At 34.1% G+C, this 20,374-nt stretch overlaps 1 protein-coding gene across 2 annotated transcripts; it reads right to left on the bottom strand.

The window, feature by feature from the left end:
* Positions 1 to 350: 350 nt before the first annotated feature.
* On the bottom strand, positions 351 to 19,367 carry LOC118183326 (uncharacterized). Of its 2 annotated transcripts, XR_004757214.2 has the most exons (3): positions 19,085 to 19,367; positions 7,011 to 7,084; positions 351 to 1,896 (listed from the first exon to the last, which is right to left on the bottom strand). XR_004757214.2 is itself a non-coding variant. In XM_035352827.2 (2 exons), the coding sequence occupies exons 1-2, from the start codon at positions 19,113 to 19,115 to the stop codon at positions 1,448 to 1,450; spliced, it is 480 nt and encodes a 159-aa protein (XP_035208718.1). In that variant the 5' UTR covers positions 19,116 to 19,366; the 3' UTR covers positions 351 to 1,447. The 2 variants fall into 2 exon arrangements, 1 of the variants encoding a protein (XP_035208718.1); XM_035352827.2 differs by lacking the exon at positions 7,011 to 7,084 and having other exon boundaries at positions 19,085 to 19,366.
* Between the last annotated feature and the right edge of the window lie 1,007 nt (positions 19,368 to 20,374).

Here is a 20,374-nt window from a genome sequence, read left to right as displayed (position 1 = left end):
TTGTATGTTTGAGCATCATATATTTCCCCCAACGGCTTAGATTTTAGCATAGATTAGAAAACTATACATTTGTTCTCTTTATAGTAGTTAACACTTAGTTCTTTACAGGAAGATGACATCCCAAATGCTGACTCCGTCAAGGGTTATGTTGGATTAAAAATCCACTTTTAAAGAATGTATTCTGAAGATCGCTTGGAAAGCCAACAAAGCATTCGTGAGTATTTAATTATTAATCAATTATTAATTCATTTAAAAATATCCTATCGAAATGCCTTTTATATCTCACAATGATCTGTTCTTTATATTAATAATATATAATGAGCCTGTATATCGTAATACAAGACACGGCCTTTATCATAATACAAGACATTTATTACGTTTACAAGACAGTTATTATCTTTACAAGATCGTAGTAAAGTCTACAAGACATTTATTACTTTTACACGATCGTAATAAATACATACGAGACATTTATTATCGAGAAATTTAAATACCCTCTTTCGCTTGCCAGCAAGTACATGAGAGGATTTAAGGGCTTTTAAATTTTAGAGTCTATTGTTTTATGCAGTTCATTGGCACCAAAATCCAGATCAGTCTTAAAACTCGAATCAAGGTCTGACGGCATTTTGGCGGGAAAGAGATTTCCGCATGACACATGTGGTTGTATTACTAAGGTCCTTCCAGGAGTTAGCTTTCACATCTTTATATATGATTTATGTTTCTTATATGCACTTTAAAATCTATGTTGATTCGCATTATTTGTCCAAGAAATGCTTGCAAAAGTCGTGAATATGGAAATATGAGTAAGTAATAATTGCTTGAAAAAAGTCTTCTTTCACAATATTAATTACTGTAGCATCATGCAGTCAGACAAATACTATTTATAGTTAGTAACAGATAAGTAAAATAAGGAGAGTCAACACTTTTAAAATAGCTTGAATTCGCCAGAAATGTTTCTGAAAAGGAACGTTTGCAAACAATATTCTCAAATCTCAATTGAGCAAAGACTTAGGGGGCAAATGCTTTTCATATTTCTCAAATATCAATTGAGCAAAGACTTAAAGGGCAAATGCTTTTCATATTTCTCATTTGGAAATTCGAAGATGCCAAGTCAAATTTTCGATCCTATCTATGTGCACATATGCATTACCTGAATTTAAACTTTTATAGGTCACTCAAGAATACACAACAAATTATTCAATATCAATTTCAACGATTTTTGACTGTTCCTAATGTATTAAATAAGTATTTTTCGCCAGGATACAACAGACATTTTAAATCATCTTCGTTAGTAAGCATTATCTCAGCTTTTGAAATTCTTCGGCAGTTGAAAGGTTTCGATGTTCCGTTTGTAGAAGACTTACTATGTTTGCTTCAGATCTTTCGAAATTGTCAAGCCTAGTGTGTTCTTCCATTTTTTTCCATAATTACATGGAAAATTATTCAATCATGAGAACGCATCGCTTATATATGAGGGTGGACCTTCGTACTGTGGAGGGTGTTCTTCCTGTGTCGCAACCGTCCCGCCCGTTTCACGTGGATCCAAAGAAACATTATCGAATTCGGATTCGTCAGTGTAGTGAATGTTTGTTGTGGGACGATCAAGATCGCTTTCATATTGTATGCTGTGAACACAGCAATTGCCATTCTGACAATCATGAACAAGATCATCGCTTCTTAAGGCATCATATTCATCGATGTCAGGATGAGAATTCGAACAACAAGCGTCTTTCATTCTCTTGAGGAAAAGGAAAGTAACACCTATGAAGAAAAGTGACACGAAGAAGGTGTATACTCCAATGAGGATGTACTGGTAATCGGTTTCGTTGATGCTGTAGACATCAGTCGTAGGTGAAGTTGTTAATGTAGCTGCAAGGTCACTTGTAGTAAAATTTCCTGAAATAAAAATTATATAAATGTAATAACAATAATTGCATTAATATGATATATAATTTGAAAAATTATAATACAGTAGACTCCCTCTTAACCGACCTAAATAGGACCGGGATTAAACAGGTTAAGCGAAATTACGGTTAAAGCGGAGAATTTAAAAAAAAAAAAAAACCGTTATTTTAAATTGATGGAAGTGCACTTTTTTGTAGTGGGGCGATTAGACATATGCACCCCTCGGACTTCTAGGTGCTTAATGAGAACTTCCTGTTTTGTTCAGATTCAAAATGGACAGCAGAACTTTGAAGAAATGTGCAGCGGAAACCCCCTCGTGTGGTTTCCGGCAATAAGGGACTAATTATTCTCCTTCCAGATTTCTTAAAGAGAGAGCTTTGTGTAACAAGTTTTTGATGCTGTAAACGAGAGAAAACGGACGCATTTTGGCGTCCTCGCCGCGCCAGTGGCTTTTGTTTAATTTATGGCTGTAATGATTCAGTTATTTTACTATTTAATCAAGAATTTCTAATTAAGTTTTTAAAATAAATATTTTAAAAGACAACCTGTCTTTTCTTGCACCCAACACGGGTATTCTGACGTTACAGTAGTTAAAGTAGTCTTGTAGTTAGATGTGTCAGTTTATGAAAAAAGGTTTACATACCATTATTAGGAATATTTAAAAATTTCCGGCACTTTTTCTGCTGATGGCTGGAAATTTGGCGATTTGTTGCTTAATTTCGCCATTTTTTCTAAAGTATCACATCAGTGAAGTAAGCTGATGTCCTTTGTTCCATATATCATAAAGCCATTTCCAGTACTTTTACGCCATCAATATGCGATATGACAGAGGTCGCATTGTCATCCATGTCGGAGACATCGATGACAATGCGATGTCGGAGTATCGTCATCGTCATCGTAAACCACATCAGCGAACGCTTCGATGATGTCGTCATCTGACAAAGTTTCTTTCTGCTCTATAGTGCTTACAGCACCGGCAGGGACTTAACGTTAATATTTTTAAACGCTCTTGGCTTTTTAGCTCTTCTTTTATTTTTGAATTAAGATAAGTGTGCGATACTGTTATTATTTTTAAACTCTTTTGATTTTTGGCTCTTGGTTCTTATTTTATTTCTGAACTATATGAGAAGTGTGTAATACCGTTAATGCACAAAGTTTTTCGTTTCTTAAAGTTTATTTATTTTTTATTTCATATTTAAAATATATAATTAAGGAATTTTTAATTTTCTGTAATTCTTTTGCTTATTTTTTGGATTTTCGAACTTAACTAATTACGGCCGGTTAAAGCGGAGATCTGATTAAACGGAAGCCGGTTAAGAGGGAGTCTAGTGTATAGATTTTAACATATTTCACCATAACTGTATCACCGTAGGTTCTATATAGTGAGGGATTTTATAGAACCTATACAAAATGAATTATCTTATTTAAAACATGCTGAGCTAGTCGCTGTTATCAATTCGGTAACACATTTTTGAGGTGGTGTAAAAACAAATATATTGATACTAGATATGAGTCTTGAACTCCAGTTCATGCTTTAAAGAACTATCTGTGACGCCTAACTAAACATATTTCATTTGCCAGCTGCATTCGGTTTTTGACATTCTTTAATAATTCTAACGCTATGTATGCACTATAGTCGACTATAAGGAACATGCACTACATTATAAATGCGAATTTAATTAAGTGTTACAAAAACACTGAACTTAAAGATTAGGTAGAATACTAACTCTTGACGACAGTTAATTCTAATCTAATACATTCTTTTCGCACTTAGACGAACGTTCGATACTCAGCACGCATTCGAAACATTGCTGAAAAAAAGAAACAGTATTTTATGTATCAAACATGAAACCTTAATATTTTTTGTTGAAATATTTGTAATCGCATTCTTACTGGTTAAAAGAAGTATAGCTTTCTGTCACGTCCGATACATTCATTAGCTTTCAGCCAGGTCCGAGTTATCCTGAAACTTAATCCCATTCTGTATGTTATTTTTGATTGGTTATGTAATGTGTCTTGTTTACGATTTGTTTAACCATGATCTGTTGTAAAGTTATATATATGACCTCTGTAACCGCTTATCGCTGCTAATGCTTGTACTTACTTATCTCTGCTTGTATTACTCTGCTTGTGTTTCTTTGCACGTAACACTGCGTGTATCTCTGCGTATCTCAATAATAAATATTTGCTTTGCGAACCACGGCATTTTCTATGTTTAACATTTTTAAAATTCGAAATAGCTACGCTTTTGCATAAAAATTAATCAAATCACAATGCTTTTAGTGTACAGATGTTTTTAAAGCGAAGTAAACATCTAGTTAATTCATAATACTTGCTATAGAATGTAATATTTCTATGAAATGGGGATCTTTTACGCTACAACTTCAAAGAAAAACTGCATATGACGTTTACTCCTTTTTAAATTATTCCACATATTCTGCAGCCTTTAGCAAAATGTCTCAATATGCAAAACTAAAAAGACAAATTTGAGTGATTAACTTTACTAGCACGATGATGGCAAAAACAATCTTACGCTAAGCGTAATAGATTCTTTCTTGATGGTATAACTACACACATAAGCTAACCTTTTTTTTTAAATGGTCACACATGTACCAAAAGTTATGATATTTGAGTTATAGTGTGCATTAGGTCTAAGAAAATGAATAATCCTCTGACGACTTGCCAAATTTCATGAAAACAGACGATGTTTACAATACTTTTTACCCATTTTAAATGGATTTTGATGGAAAAAAATGTTCTAAACGTTTTAAAGAATGATTCGACAACAAATTGTTATTTTGATGTAGTGGAGTATGTTTTGCTTTGAAAACTGTGTATGTACGTATGTTTTAGATGAATGGTCAAAATCAGAAACTTCCAAGAGAAACATGTTATCTTGTAATTCAGAAATATTTAAAAAACCATAAAATGTAAAATAAACGAAGTGGCTTTACGGTATGTAGTTCAAAAATTATGGGAGTACATGACCTTTTTGTAAGAGTCTTGTAGTACATCAATGAGATAACATTAAGGAAGATATAAATAAAACTACACGCCGAATAAGACACAATAACACGCCGAAACTCAATTAAGACACAATAACACGCTGAATAAGTACTAATTCAGAAGTTAAACAACAAAAATCAGCGTTATTTTTTCAAAATTTTCACAGGACTAGTTTCGATGGTTTTACCGAACCACCATCCTCAGCTGCAAAACCGCAAATTTGCGCCAATTTTGTCGCCAAATATCCAAACGAGCGATTTCTCGTCAAATGTGGCAACCCTGCCTTCCTTTTTTCCATTTTATGGCAACCCTAAACCTGCTTTGCGGGGAAGCTATCTTACCGTACCTGAACATTTCGTAAGAATATCTAGAGCTACGATAGGTAATGTTATCAACAACAAAGGAAGAAAACGTCAAAATGGGTAGCTTCGAATGGAAAAATTGTTCTAAATACTTATCCAAGGGAAAAATAGAATGCTTTAAATGTTGAAAAAGTAAGATCTTTAATGTTAAAAGAAAATTCAATTAATCAAACGGCATTAGAAAATTCATTAAAATGCTCTGTGTGAACTGTAAATAAAGAGACTAGTGCTGATTTAAATATTAAAAAGCAGAAAGAACGTAATGTGCATCGTCTTCCTCCACGACATGTAGCAGAACGCGCTGCAGAATTCCTTATGAGAAACATTTATCCGAACAAAAATGGAAAAATATTGTCAAAATAGACGAATCTTCGGTGTACTTAAATGCAAGGCTGTAGAGTCGGAGTCGGAGTCATGGAGTCGGAATCAGAATCGGGCAGATTTTGGGGTAAAAGGAGTCGGAGTTGGAGTCGCTAAAAACAGGTCGACTCCGAATCCAGTTTTCGTTGGACAGTTTCAATTTGAAATGAAATTAAAATGAATTGAAAAAAATTAATGACAAGCTGAGTTATTATTTTTATTTACGGACTGTATGCATTAATAAATAGTTCTTTTCTATTTTACTGACATATTAATAAATAAATATAAGGATGGAATGTGATATTTGACATTAGCAATTAAACTGATTCATTTAGTTGCTAATCTCGCTGGTAAATTTAGGTAAGCAGCAATAGCAGCAAGAACTCCCAAAATGGATGCCATTCTTAGAAAGCGAGCAGGAAAAAGAGCAAATATTGATCCAGCAACGCGATAAAGAAGTACATATTTGATGATAAAGAGTTTTTAGAATTAAAAACTTCTTAGAAGAAGTAGATACTCCTAATGTTTCACTAACAGAAAGACTGTGGAATGATCTTGTAGAATTGGAAACCCTTCTTTCCAAACCGTATATAGCCACAAAAATGCTGCAATCTGAAGAATATACAGGAGGCGAGAATGAGGAACCAAGAGCCGTTAGATATAAAAATGAAAAAATACAAAGAAGATTTCTACACGGCCTTTGAAGAAATAGAGAAATAAAATTTCGCTTTCAAGACACCACTTTTAAAACTTATAAAAATCTATCCTGAAAAGTTAAAAGAATTAACCCTAACAGCTCTTCCTCCTACTCAAGTTAGTGAGGAAAGACTCTTCTCAGCTCTGAAGTTAATCAAATCGGATGTATGAGCTTCCAACAAAGAAGATCTTGCCGAAGCTATACTGTTTCTTAGAAATAACGAATGCCAGTTTTTCTATTTCATAATAAATGTTAATTAATATAAATAATTTGCTATGCCATCAATTTTTTCCTGTAGCATCTATTACTTCTTTTATATTAAAAAAATAAGCTATAACCCACGCGTATATGTTTACATATATGAGGGAGTCAGAGTCGGAGTCAGAGTCGGAGTAATTAAAATTCCAGGAGTCGAAGTCGGTCATTTTTCCTACCGACTCCACAGCCCTGCTTAAATGATTAAATAAAAAGAGAATCATTTATTATCATCAAAGAGGAGAAAAAAAATTTTAACACATTGTTCAAGGAATCTAAAGAAAGTTTTTCTAAGGGATTTATGATTGTTGCTGGCTTTTCATATAACGGCAAATTAAAAATAAAGATAAGGGAAAAAGCTATTAAGCTCAACTCCACATATTATCAAAAACATATTTTAAATTCAGTTTTCAAATATGAAATACCTTCTCTTTAGACATCAGTAGAACTGCATTAAGACAAAGCAATCAGCAACACGTAAAAATCCACTGTTAATTTTCTGAAAAAAAAAAAAATAAATAAATAAATAAAAATGGAACAAGAAATGGGTATCAAGCCCATAACCTTCATTTGCATCCCTACCAAATCTTCTAACCTATCGCCAATAGAATTTTGCTCTTTCGCACTTTTAAAAATGGTTGTCCAAACGTCGACTTACAACCTCTTTTGACTTTGGAAAGCTTCGAGTGCAATGGGATAAAATACCTCTTCCCATACTGCAAAAAGCCTTTATCGTCTTGAAAATTATGGTGCACAAAGTTCGATTATAAACAATGCAAAAATTACTTTGGATTAATTTTACATTTTTAGGAATGCGACGTCAGTAAAACGTCAAAGAATAAAATATTACATACACACACACACACACACATATATAACAGCTGCCAAATCATGTCACACGTAAACTGTTGCTTGCTTTACAAAGTCATGTGAATTGTTGCTTGCTTCTGAGAGTCATGTGTTATCACGAACTATTGGAATCATTCGTTATCTGTTAACGGCGTGCAGCTTTAATATGGCGAAAAGTAGAAACAGTGACCCTTCCAAAAGGGGGTGAAAGTCTTTTTTTTTAAAAAACCTTGGCGAAAACAAGTCATGCAGACCCTGATGATTGCTTATGCTATGACCTATGTATGACCTTTGATTTTAACGGTTCCCTAAATCATCTTATACTTCCTTATAATTTGATATTTACCTCATGAAAATTTATAAATTAACATTCGCAACCTTGAATAAATCTTATGCCTAAGTCTTTCAGATCAGTTTAAACGAAGCCTGCGTATTTCGGAAATTGCTAAATTAATCAATAAGGCTCTTGGTGCATGCAAAATACAGTCAAAAAGAAGTATAATTGTTATAAAAACAAAATGACCTCAGACCTGGGACAAATAAAATAATTAATATCACGATTTAAACAGAAATAATAAGTTCCAAAATTCTTAGAGCTTCCTAAAGATCTAGCTAATATCTTTTGACAACGCTCAATAAAAAATAGTCACGACACAAAATTAAAAAACAGAAAATTCTACTTTAATATTCTGCAACAAAGATAGAAGAATAGCTCGTGCTTAGAGCTCCTGACAATATAATTCGATACAAAGCAAATTAAGGTATCCCTCGTTTTGTATATGTTCGCTTTGGTAAAATTTCTTTGCGAAAAACGTAAATCAGGATCTTATTCTGTTATTTCTGTTCCAAAGACGATTTTCGTTTTTACAGCCCAACCCCCCCCCCGAAAAAAAAAAAAAAAAAAAAAAAAAAATTCTGAAATGTTTCAGATTTTAAATTACGTCCAAAGGGGCGTTTTTTAACATTTTGTGTGTTACCTTTCTTTATTAAATATCATGTTCCTCGCACTTAAACCATAAGATCCAGTGCAACAGCAATATCGCAAAATAGTTTTAAAACGAGCCTATCTTTAGAATTTCCGATACAGAGACTCACGCGCTGGAGATAAAAATGTTTTTTCTGCACAACGTTGCCATTGCTCGCTTTGAAATCCTTGAGTTTGTTGATCAAAAATTCGTCAAAGTTTTAAAAAATAGGAAATCGATCATAAAACAAATTTCAAATTTCAAATTTGGTCTTCCACATGCTCATATTCGTTGGAGGATTACGTTATTCAAAATTCGGTGACTCTATGTACCGTTGTTTTATCACAATACGAGAAATATACATACATTTATACAGATTTTTCATTATTTAATTTCTTCAAATATAATGCAGGACTCTAAAATTTTGTGGCAACAGTTTGAAAAGTGAACCGACATTTATGAGTCCGACGCAAAATGCCAAAACGAAACTAATAGTCCTTCGGGATTCAAATCCCTTTGGACTAATAAAAATATGATTCAATGTTGTTATTTGTAATGATTGCAGAAATGTGTGATTAATTATGATCCAACATACGAGTTTAAGGCTATTTTTGCAGACTATTTGATTGCGCTAGAAAGAAATTATCAAGTCACTTAGCAAACAAATATACCATATTTAACATCAGCCACTAGGACAAGTAGGCAGATGAAATATAGATCCGGTGATCAGATAGATATAAATGATAATAATTTATTACATTCTTTCTTTTGCATCATAAGCCCTGTATTCAGTAGTGAGAGCACTATTGAATATTCATGGTTCACCATATCTTCATCACTTCCACCATATAACGCTTCTAATGTGCTCACTTTTCAATCTAGGAAGCTGAAATAATATTATACATATGGTACTTTGGCTGTGGGTTTGCTTTAAGATGTTTGGATTAATGTGACCAATGCAGATAGTCTAAGGAATCTCAGGGCAATTCCCAGCAGGGGTGCAGCGAGCAAAAGTACATTGGAGCCAAAAATCAGGGGCGGCCGGACTCTCGCGACACCACTCTTTAATATTTTTAATTCATTAAAGTCATTGTAAGTACTTGTCTTATCTAAGTACCTTTCATACAATTTGTCATATGTAAGTACTTAGTAAGTAAGAGATAAAATTTTATTAATCATTGAGCTTTTATTTTCAAATTTTGGGGCGGCAGTCTTAGGAAAGTACGCAGGCAGCCAATGGCCTAGGAATTACTTTGAGGAGTCTAATTACAAAGTGCCAGGAACTTCCTTTCCCGAGTTATCGAGATTGAAGAGATATTTGCATATAGACCAAGACTTAATAGCATTTAATATAAAAACTTTAAGTCTCTTCTTGAGCATTGCAGCTTAACGAAACTAAAACTCACATTACAATGATAATCCTAAGAGGCACCACAATTCACTACTTTTTATCAAACGAGCCATAAAATCTTTAGCTTTTCGATTTGGGCAGGACTGTTCTCGTCATTATGTACTCCAGCATCAATAATATAAGGCTGTCGCTTCCAGTGTTTCCTGCAGCTTGTTTGATCTGCAGCTTCTGTGGGTAGAACACAACTCAGACGGTAGCAGACATCCGACATAAGACAACTGCAAGCTACCGACTGATTGACCGACTACCAGTTCCAGTTAACATCTTAAGGTGACTCATACACCTTAAACCCCTCATGATCTTCGAATATGTGACTGTTTCAAGAATTGAGATATTTTATTTATTTTAAAAGCAATTATTTCCAACTTTTTACAGCTGACTACATAATACAGCTGCTTTGGAAACTAGTAACCAGAAAGTTTGTGTTGCCACAAATATTTTTGTAATTTAATCCTCTTTGTGACAAAATATTTCGCCATGTTTCCACCTTGCTCGCACGATATTTTAAAAATGGCTAATGGTACATCCTTGAAATTGGATGGAATTCTTTATATGGGCACTATTTTCTAACTGAACCAACAATATGATGAATATTTTAATACTGAAAAAATTTTGTGGACGAAAACATTACAAATTTTGTTAATAAAATACATTTTATAAACTCAACTCAAAATAAAATAAAAATTTAACACGGAATTTTTAGAATTTTAGGTTCACAGTAGTTTCCAAATGTTATAAAAGCTATATATTAAATATGGAATTAAATTATGAAACAGAATGTTTTAAACTGCGCGCGCAATTTGGAAACATGACGAAAAATGTTGTCACAAAGCGGATTAAATTCTAAAAATATTTGTGGCAACACAAACTTTCTGATGACTATTTCAGAAAGCAGCTATATTATGTAGTCAGCTGTAAAAAGTTGGTAGTAATTGCTTTTAAAATAAATAAGTTATCCCAATTTTTACGACAGTCATCTATTCGAACATCTTATGGGTTTTAAGGTGTATGAGTCTCCTTAAATCCCTCAAGATCTTCTCAAAATCTGTATAACCCTTTGGAGAGAACGAGGTCATGACTAAGTTCGAAGTGATAGGAGAATATGCAAATTGTTATAACATATGTTAGTTCTCTTTATATGGTTTGCTTTTTTTATCATATTATTAACTTTCTACCGTTATTTTAGGTTTTAAACGACGAATAGTATGATTTTCTAGTTTCCTTTTTAAGACTTCATAAGGTATTTTCTCTCTTCTTTCTGCATGCCTTCCTGGTGTAGTCGTCAGCACATTCGGAGCATACTCGAGAGATCCGTGATTCGGATTCCGGCAAGGGCACTGCTCAATTTTTCACGTCTCCTGCTTTCAAAAATAACCTAATATCTCTACAGTAGCGCCAGAAGGGAAAACGATGGTGGATGATGATTCTTCACCACAAAGATTTGGCGATTGGGACCCCTAATACCCAGTAGTCCTTTAAAAGAGGGAGTATATAAGGTGTTTTCTCCCTCCTTCCAGCATGCCTTCGTGGTGTAACGTTTAGCACACTCGGTGCGTATCCGAGATCCAGGTTCGATTCCCAGCGAGGGCATTGCACATTTTTTATATCACTTGCTTTAGAAAGAACTAATGTCTCTACAGTGGCCCTCAAACTAAAAAGATGGAGGGTGATGATTCTTCAACACCAGGACTTGGCGACTGGACCCCATTATCCTCCGTCGCTCTTTGAAAAAGAGCAGTGTATAAGGTATCAGTATCAGTAGGGGGCACAACGCCACCCATCTAACCAAACAAGTTGCTCTTATGATCATAACAGGCCGCGCCCATTTCAACAAAGGAAAATAATTAAATATAAAATATAAGGTATTTTCTCTCTCCTTCCTGTGTATTAGATATTTGCTTTCTGTGTATAAGGTATTTTCTCTCTCCTTTCTGCATGCCTTCGTGGTGTAATGGCCAGCACACTCGGCGTGTATTCGAGAGGTCCAGGTTCGAGTCCCGGAGAAGGCATTGCACATTTTTCATGTATCCCGCTTCAAAATAACCTAATGTCACAGCTTAGGATCACTCAAGCTTCTCTTCATATATTAATGAGAATACCGTCTTCGCTTTAAGCCACTTTGTTTACAAAAAACATAGGATTGTCTATTTTCATAAAACGAGGAAAACTATTTTCGACGATTTTTAAAACCGTATGCTGCTTAGAGCAAAGCACTTATCCTGCCTAAATTTTAATAATAAGCATTAAAGAAATGTTTACCTAAACGCAAAATGAACACTTCCTTTACATCATGTAGTCAGAATCTATCTAATATCTAATAATAATTTCTTAAATTCCAAATTGAATCGGAAACAAGAAATGTAATAAATTTCATATTTCCCCCCTCTTAATATGTTACTATTAATCAATATGTTAAGCAACGTATAAGCATTTGCTCTGGATAAATTATGCTTATTTTTCAATATGCTTATTGTTTAGTTTGAGAGACTTCACTTCATTATTTAAGGTTCGTTCAATCGACTATGTGCAACGCTTTATCATATTCTTCAAAGCAGTCATTCATATCAGAATTTTCAAAGCAGCCTTTATTTTTATTAGAATTTCTTTTTCTTATAACCCTTTCTTGTAACCTTCTCGTAACCTCATAAATATGGATATAAATGCAAGTCAGAAATATATATTCAAATTAGCAGGATAGAGTAACATTTCGAATCTGAATAGTACATCGAACTTGGCAATGGCAATTTTTACCCTCGTATGCTTTAAAAATTGTATTAATTGAAAAAGAAGAATTTAAAAAGTTTTTTTTCACTTCCTTGTACGAAGTAAAGGTACTGAAATTGAACGAAGTAAAGGTATTGAAGTAAAGGCTGAAATATGACACCTGAAAATTTTCGGGTGTCATATTTCAGCGAAAATATTCATTTTGACCGCTATCGAATGCAATTTAACGATTTTTTGCGTGACATCTATCCGTAAGGACAGAATAAAGGACTCTTTTTTCCAAAATGGATTGGAAAAATGATTTAAAATGGATTCAGAAGAGGATTTTTTTCGCTTCGTCTGTACGTACGTATGTATGTATCTCACATAATTCAAAAACGAGTAGCCTCAGAACGTTAAAATTTTGTACATAGGACTGCTATAACATGCAGTTGTGCACCTCCCTTTTTGGTTGCAATCAGCCGCACCAAAAGTATGTATATATATATATATATATATATATATATATACCCACTCTATTACTCGTCTCCGTAAGCTGTGTTTTTTTATTCTTATACGTTGGTAAATTGCGTATTTTTTTGCTTTAAGAATAATTGAATTATGTTGTTCTTATCTTCCGGTTAAATGCAATAGTTGTAGAATTATCAACAATTTAAAAGTTATTCAAGTGCGGCCTAATTTTTTTACCATAGCAGCTATATTTGTTTTCATTTTTAACATAGCAGAATAGTGAATTAAGTCAGTTTCTGAACCTTCAGTGTCTTTTTGCCGAGTGGAACGAAAAGTAAACTTTCAATTTTGTGCACCGAAAAATCTACCTTTTTGCCCGCTAGCCGAATTATTTCGTTTGCGTAGAAACTTGAATTTTAATTGTAAAAATTGCTTTTTTAATTGTTTTAACTGTATTTGGCGTTTTATATTTTTCTATATTTTTCAATTTTTAATAAAGATATTTTGAGGTTTTATTTATTTTTGCCTTGTCGCGAACTGAGTTAATTGAATGAGATATGTTTCTCTAATGAAATTCGAAATGAAATGCAGGGAAAAATGCGTATAATTTAATATTCCGTACAAGGAAGTCATGTGGTGAACATTTCAGATTCTTCATAAATATATTAGTCAAAAAACTCCACGCGAGTGAGTACGAATTACAAATAATTTGGTTTAATTATTAAAACACCGCTATCAGTTGAATCTGAAATCTTATAATAAGAAGAATCCCATAGTATTCCATTCCAAATGGAAATATATAAATAATATGATGTCCGTGTGAAAGTAGTAGTAACGTAGATTAAGTCCTATGCACTCAATGCGAATGTAACGGCAAATTATGATATCTGGTCAGCGATGAAAGATCACTTTCTTCTTGCACAAGCTCGGCCGTTTTGACTTGAGTTTAAATATTCAAGCACTGCTATAAACTATCTTAATAACTCCGTTATTGCAGTCCCCCTCCTACTATAAAGGTTACAATTAGCCGCATCCCAGAGTTTTGTGGCCATTCCAATGGTTAGACTGAATTTGCTTTGCTTTTACGACGCCTCAGCTTGATACTCCATCTCAGATGTATACAAGGATAAATATTTTCATCCATAATTATGAATGAACGAAAATTTGTTTTGAGGATATGCATAAAACTCTAATGAGAGGTTCTTGCGATGATGTTTTTGATCTAGAATGCGCAAACACGACATACAGCGTGCACAAAGTTTCTTCATAATCAAATACTGGTTAAGATTATATGCACGCGTTCAGTTCATGAAGTCTACTACTGCTGTTATCGCTCCAAACAAAACGATTTTGTGGGTGTTCTGACTCAGTTATTTCCTTGTTATCGCAACAGGATTTTCACTGTTTTTCTCTCTTCTTTTGCCCAGCTTTAAACTAGGCAGATTACTTATGATCGGTTTTAAACTGCCGTAAAGCATTAATAAGAATTGATCCTAATTACCTTCTGATGGTATTGCAGAGAGACATTAGGTTGTTTCGAAGCAGGAAAGATGAAAAATATGCGACACCTTCGCCGGGAATCGAACCGCGGACCTCTCAATTACGCGCTGAGCGTGCAGGCCACTACACCACGAAGGCTCGCTAAGAAGGCGGTAGAAATACCTTATGGTACCGTGAATTTCTTTCTTTCTATATATTTACAGTTTAAGGTATTTCTCCCACTTTCCTAGCGTGCCTTCGTGGGGTAGTGGTTCTGCACGCTGGGCCGGTATTCCAGAGGTCTGTGGTTTCCATTCCCGCCGAAGGCAATTGCTAATTTTTCATCTCTCCGGTTTCCAAAAATCCTAATGTCTCTACAGTGGCGCCCGAACTAAAAGGGTTGTGGATGATGACTCTCCACACCCAGGATTTGGCGACTGGGTCCCCTAAAAACCCCAGTCGTCCTTTAAAAGGGGAGTATATAAGGTATTTCTCCCACTTTCCTACCGTGCCTTAGCGGCGGAGCGTAAAGTCGCTGAACACTGGTAGTTCTGTCCGAGGTTCGAATCCCGCGAACAGGCTCGCTGCATGGGTGTTTTCGTGGTTTTCCCCATGTGTAACGTGTATACGAGCCAGTTTCCCTTAGAAAGTCCTCCACGAAGGCATCCCTTCCCTTAGGCAGATAACCCTAGTGTGCTTTGCCATAATTGAATACACACCACCTAGCGTGCCTTCGTGGTGTAGTGGTTCTGCACTCCGGGCCGGTATTCCAGATGTCCGTGGTTCGATTCCAGGCGAAGGCAGTTGCTAATTTTTCATCTCTCCGGCTTCCAAAAATGTACAACAGAAATGTTGACTAGCCCTTTTCGACAAGATTAGTAAAGAGTACTATGCAAATTGCGAGTTATAGTGTGTGACAGCTGGTTTTACGAAAGATGGAACATAACTCAAAGAATTTGTTTTTAAGTAACGTACAGTTTATTCTACCGCCCAAACGGGATAGTGGTTAGTGACACTAACTGCCGTCCCAAAGACCCCGGGTTCGAATCCCTGGAAGGCACGGATTGTGTCTTTCTTATCCTGTAACGTGAGGGCACTGATCAGTAGGAAACCTTTGGACTACAACCCTAGGGCTGCTCTCTCTCAAAATTGGGAGCAGAATCTGATCTAAAATAGGGCTGTTAGTCTATACGGTGCTCAGGGCTCTTGCCAATGACAGGAGCATTTAACTCCTTGCCACAATGAATGTTGTGACCTTGTGCTGACCTTTGTCAGACAAATGAGATTGGTCAGTTTATTCTAAAGAGACTGATAGGTTTTTGGAGCAGTAACTGTGAAGAATGAATTGTGCTTTGATCATAAATGAGGTGTGATAACTGTGATAGTAATGATAATTGTAATAAAAATGATCATAATTAGGGATCATAATGATGACTATTGCATGAAACCATAATTGTTTTTCTCTTTGCTCTCTTTCCTTATATTTTCGTGTTGAAAAACGGATATGGTTTCTGAAGGATAGAGCATCTGATAATATTAAAAATTAAATTAAATTTTAAACTGTTAACTAATGTGTCTAGTGTTTTATATCGCACATTTCATTAAGTAATTTAAGCTATTATATACATTTAACTAAAAATCGTTTAACTTTGCCTAATAACAATATTCTGACAAAGGGGCTATATGCGAAGATAAATTAAACATCTTATGTTCTACACACAGTAGCAGTACTTGCCAAAGAGAGTAAATGATATAGCTATGTTAGCGTTACCTAACAAAATGGTGCAAGCATATCGAAAAGTGTCTGCTAAAGAACCTTTAACCGTCAAAATTTTCAAAATTGTTTAGCTTTGTTTTTATCGTTACGGGAATAAAAATTAAATCAATCAGTTTGAAATCAGAAGTAGGAACTATTCCTTAAAATGATAACGTCAATAATACGAATAACGATTAAGATTTAAATTAAAAAATCTGACGTGTACACCACATGACTTCCTTGTACGGAATATTAAATTATACGCATTTTTTCTTGAATTTCATTTAAACTTATTGGATTGAAATAAATCTACTTCTTCGATAGCGCATAAATCACAATAGAATAAGCGCACTCTGTAAAAATCACTATATTTTGTTTACAATAGCGACATTCTGGCGCTAGGTTCACTTAACAGCGTTACATTTCATTCATTTTTTAACTCAGAATGCACAAAATTTATATTATCTGAAGAATTATCTAATCGTTGCCACATGTTCTATACAAATACTATAATAAATCTAAAATCATCTATAAAAAATTAAACAAATAAACAAAAAAATAAACAGTTTTTCACAGACGATTCAGTATTCCTCATTCAATAAATTCAGTTCTCACTTCGCGACGAGGCAGAAATACATAAAAACTCAAAATATCTATATTAAGAATTACGAAATAAATCTTAAACACTTATTTTCTCGAATAAATTCCAGAATGGATTAAGCATGATTTAATCAGCAATAATAAAAGAAGGCGTTATCTTCGTTGTTGCGAAGCATAGTTCCTCTAGATTGGCAACAAATCCATTATTCTGCAAAGTTTCAAATGTTAATCACTTTAAAATCAGAAGTAGGAACTATTCCTTAAAATGATAACGTCAATAATACGAATAAACATTAAGATTTAAATTAAAAAATCTGATGTGTACACCACATGACTTCCTTGTACGGAATATTAAATTATACGCAAACATGGCCGCTATAGTAAAAATAATTAGGCTTAGCCGCACTCAAACAACTTTTACATTGTTGATAATTCTATAAATATTGCATGCAGTCCTATATACAAAATTTCAACGCTCTGAGGCTACTCGTTTTTGAGTTGAGTCCTATATTCTGTCCTTACGTCAGATGTTACGCACAAACATCGTTAAATTGCATTTTGTAGCGGTCAAAATGGATATTTTCGTTGAAATATGATACTCGAAATTTTTCGCGATTACAATACTTCTTATTTACTTCGTGCAATTAAGTTAAAACAATGCAAATATTTTAATGTGATCAAGCCTTATGGGTTATACTACTTTTTTTGAAACTAGCACAAGGATAATTAAAAATATTTATAGTCAACTGTAACATTACTTTAATTTGCCAAAAGCATAGCTTACAAATCGGAAATTTTTAATTAGCACCAACAAATTAAATAGTTTCATTTCGTGAAAATCAGTCATCCAACTTGCCATCAGATAAAGATATACACTGAAAATAAAATGTCCCATACTATATATCAGGTATCATACATGATAATAAGCTCATTGCTTCACACCTCATGTTGCCAAATTTTAAAATAAATATAATATTTCCATTAGCAAACTTAAGACATCTGCTGGAAAACAGCAGTTTCTTTTCATTATAAAATACATGAAGCCCACCGGCGGCCGAGCGGTAAAGTCGCTGAACACTGGTAGTTAGGTTCGAATCCCGCGAACGGGCTGGCTGCATGGGCGTTTTATTGGTTTTTCCCATGTGTAACGTGTATACGAGTTTCCCTTAGAAAGTCCTCCACGAAGGCATCTCTCCCCTTAGGCAGACAGCCCTAGTGTGCTTTGCTGTAATTAAATAAAGCAAACCAAACCAATCATTATAAAATACTATATACAACACCATACACGCATATTTTGCGTTTCTACCGCATGGTGATAGGCCGAAAAATAAATATATATAAATGCAAAATCTACAAAATAGAGCCTTCAGAGTAACACTTAGTGTGCCTTCGTTTGTAAGAAAAAAACACATTACAAACCGATGGAAAAGAGAAACAGTCAAATTAACCCCCAAAACGGTTGGTTTGGTTTAGTTTTATGAGATTACGGCAAAGCACTCGAGGGCTATCTGCCTTAACGGAGGGATGCCTTCGTGGAGGACTTTTTAAGGGAAACTGGCTCGTATACACGTTACACATGGGAAAAACCACGAAAGCACCATGCAGCCCGTTCGCGAGATTCGAACCTCGTACCGAACTACCAGTTTTCAGCGACGTTACCGCTCGTCCGCGGGTGGGCAACCTCCAAAACGGAACACAATTTTTAGTGCAATATTAAACATAATTTAAATTCAAAATAGTTAATGAAACGCAACCGCACACTTAGCCAATATTCTTCTTCTGTAGCAATTAGCATCATCTTAAGATGGCATTTTTTCCTGTCTTTCACACACAAAAAAAATTTTATGTTTTTTATGGACATCTATTGACTTATTTTTACACTTCATTCTCGCTGTTCGCAACGGAATAAACAAGGATAATTTCTGGACTCCAAACTACCACATATTCTTATGTATCAATAAATGAATGCAATGAAAATATATTATTATATTTTTTCCGTTAACTGGACTATATCTGTGCCCTTCATCTTAATATTAAGACATAAATATAAAACAATTAAAGAAAATGTAACAACTTTTAAAATATTTTACGTAAACAACCACAATTACGTTCTATTTCATTGCGCAGTCCCTTACGTTTAATTACCTTGAAACTGGCACATATAATATGATTAAAATAATTCAAATTTGATTTTAATAAAAGCATAACTTCGAAAATCTTGCAACAATTCTTCGCTTTGACAAATATAAAATTAGCATCACTTACCATTATGCGAAAGCTTTGTTAGTTCTTCCATTTTTTTATAATGGAAACTACCCTCACACTTAACATTTAAATTTCACATTAATGCATTTTTTATGCTTTCAGCTGTCTCACTTTGTTGAGCACTTTGATAAATAAAAGACTGCCTAATGCGAGAGTGTGATATCATCATGACGTCTGCGATAAGAATGCACATCCGCTTATCAGCATCACGAGGTGATTAGATTATCACAGCTTTTTACGACATTTAAAAGATAATAAAGCCCGAGTTCCATGTTTCTTCGAAATTCAAATGGAATAGCATATGATGCAAATAAAAACTATTCTCATGATTCTGACAACTTTTACTTTCAGCATATGCAGTGCTTTTGCACTAAAAGCCTTATTAACTATCGATTTATACTGAATATTGATTTATAAATATAGATGTCGTCTTGTTCCGCACTATTGTACAGATAAGCTAACAAATTTATAAATCTCCCTGGAGACCAATACATGTAGTCACATGTTTTGATTTTGTGATATTTTAGATATGAAGGGTGTTTGACATCAGTCATGTGTTATTAACAAGCGATCTTGGGTTATTTTCTTTTAATATCTTCAAACCGATTAATTATTTAATTAATAGTAGATATGCAGAATGCTTGTTAAAAATGTTTATTACTTGTTAAAACTGGTCATTTTTACTTCCTTGTACGAAGTAAAAAGGAAGTACTGTAATCGCGAAAAGTTTCAGGCAGCATATTTCAACGAAAATATCCATTTTGACCGCTTTCGAATGCAATTTAACGATGTTTTTGCTTGATATACGTAAGGACAGAATTTACCATAGTGATAAAAGAGTCTCTTATTCTGTACGTAAGGACAGAATAAGAGACTCTTTTCCTCCAAAAAAATTATAAAACTGCTTTAAAATGAATTCTGAAGAGAATTTTTCGTGGCGTCTGTACGAACGTATGTACGTATCTCGCATAACTCAAAAACGAGTAGCCTCAGAACGTTGAAATTTTGTATATAGGACTGCTATAACATGCAGATGTGCACCTCGTATTTTGGTAGCAATCGGCCTCACCAAACGTATATTAATATATTTATATATATATATCCAGTCTGTTACCCGGCTCAGGGATCTCAGTTTCTTTACTCTTATATATTTGTAAATTGCACATTTTTTGCTTTAAAAATGATTGAATTATGCTGTTCTTATCTTTCGGTTAAGGTTTTTATGACTTTAATAAATCTGTATGCAATATTTTTAGAATTATCGACAATTTTAAAGCTGTTTAAGTGCCG

Source organism: Stegodyphus dumicola, chromosome 2, assembly GCF_044657685.1.
Source record: "Stegodyphus dumicola isolate Sdum_Otavi_A_Nest chromosome 2, ASM4465768v1".
Lineage (NCBI taxonomy): Eukaryota > Metazoa > Arthropoda > Arachnida > Araneae > Eresidae > Stegodyphus > Stegodyphus dumicola.
The sequence above is the reverse complement of the archived record's forward strand: the minus strand, read 5'-3'. Positions and strand labels throughout refer to the sequence as shown.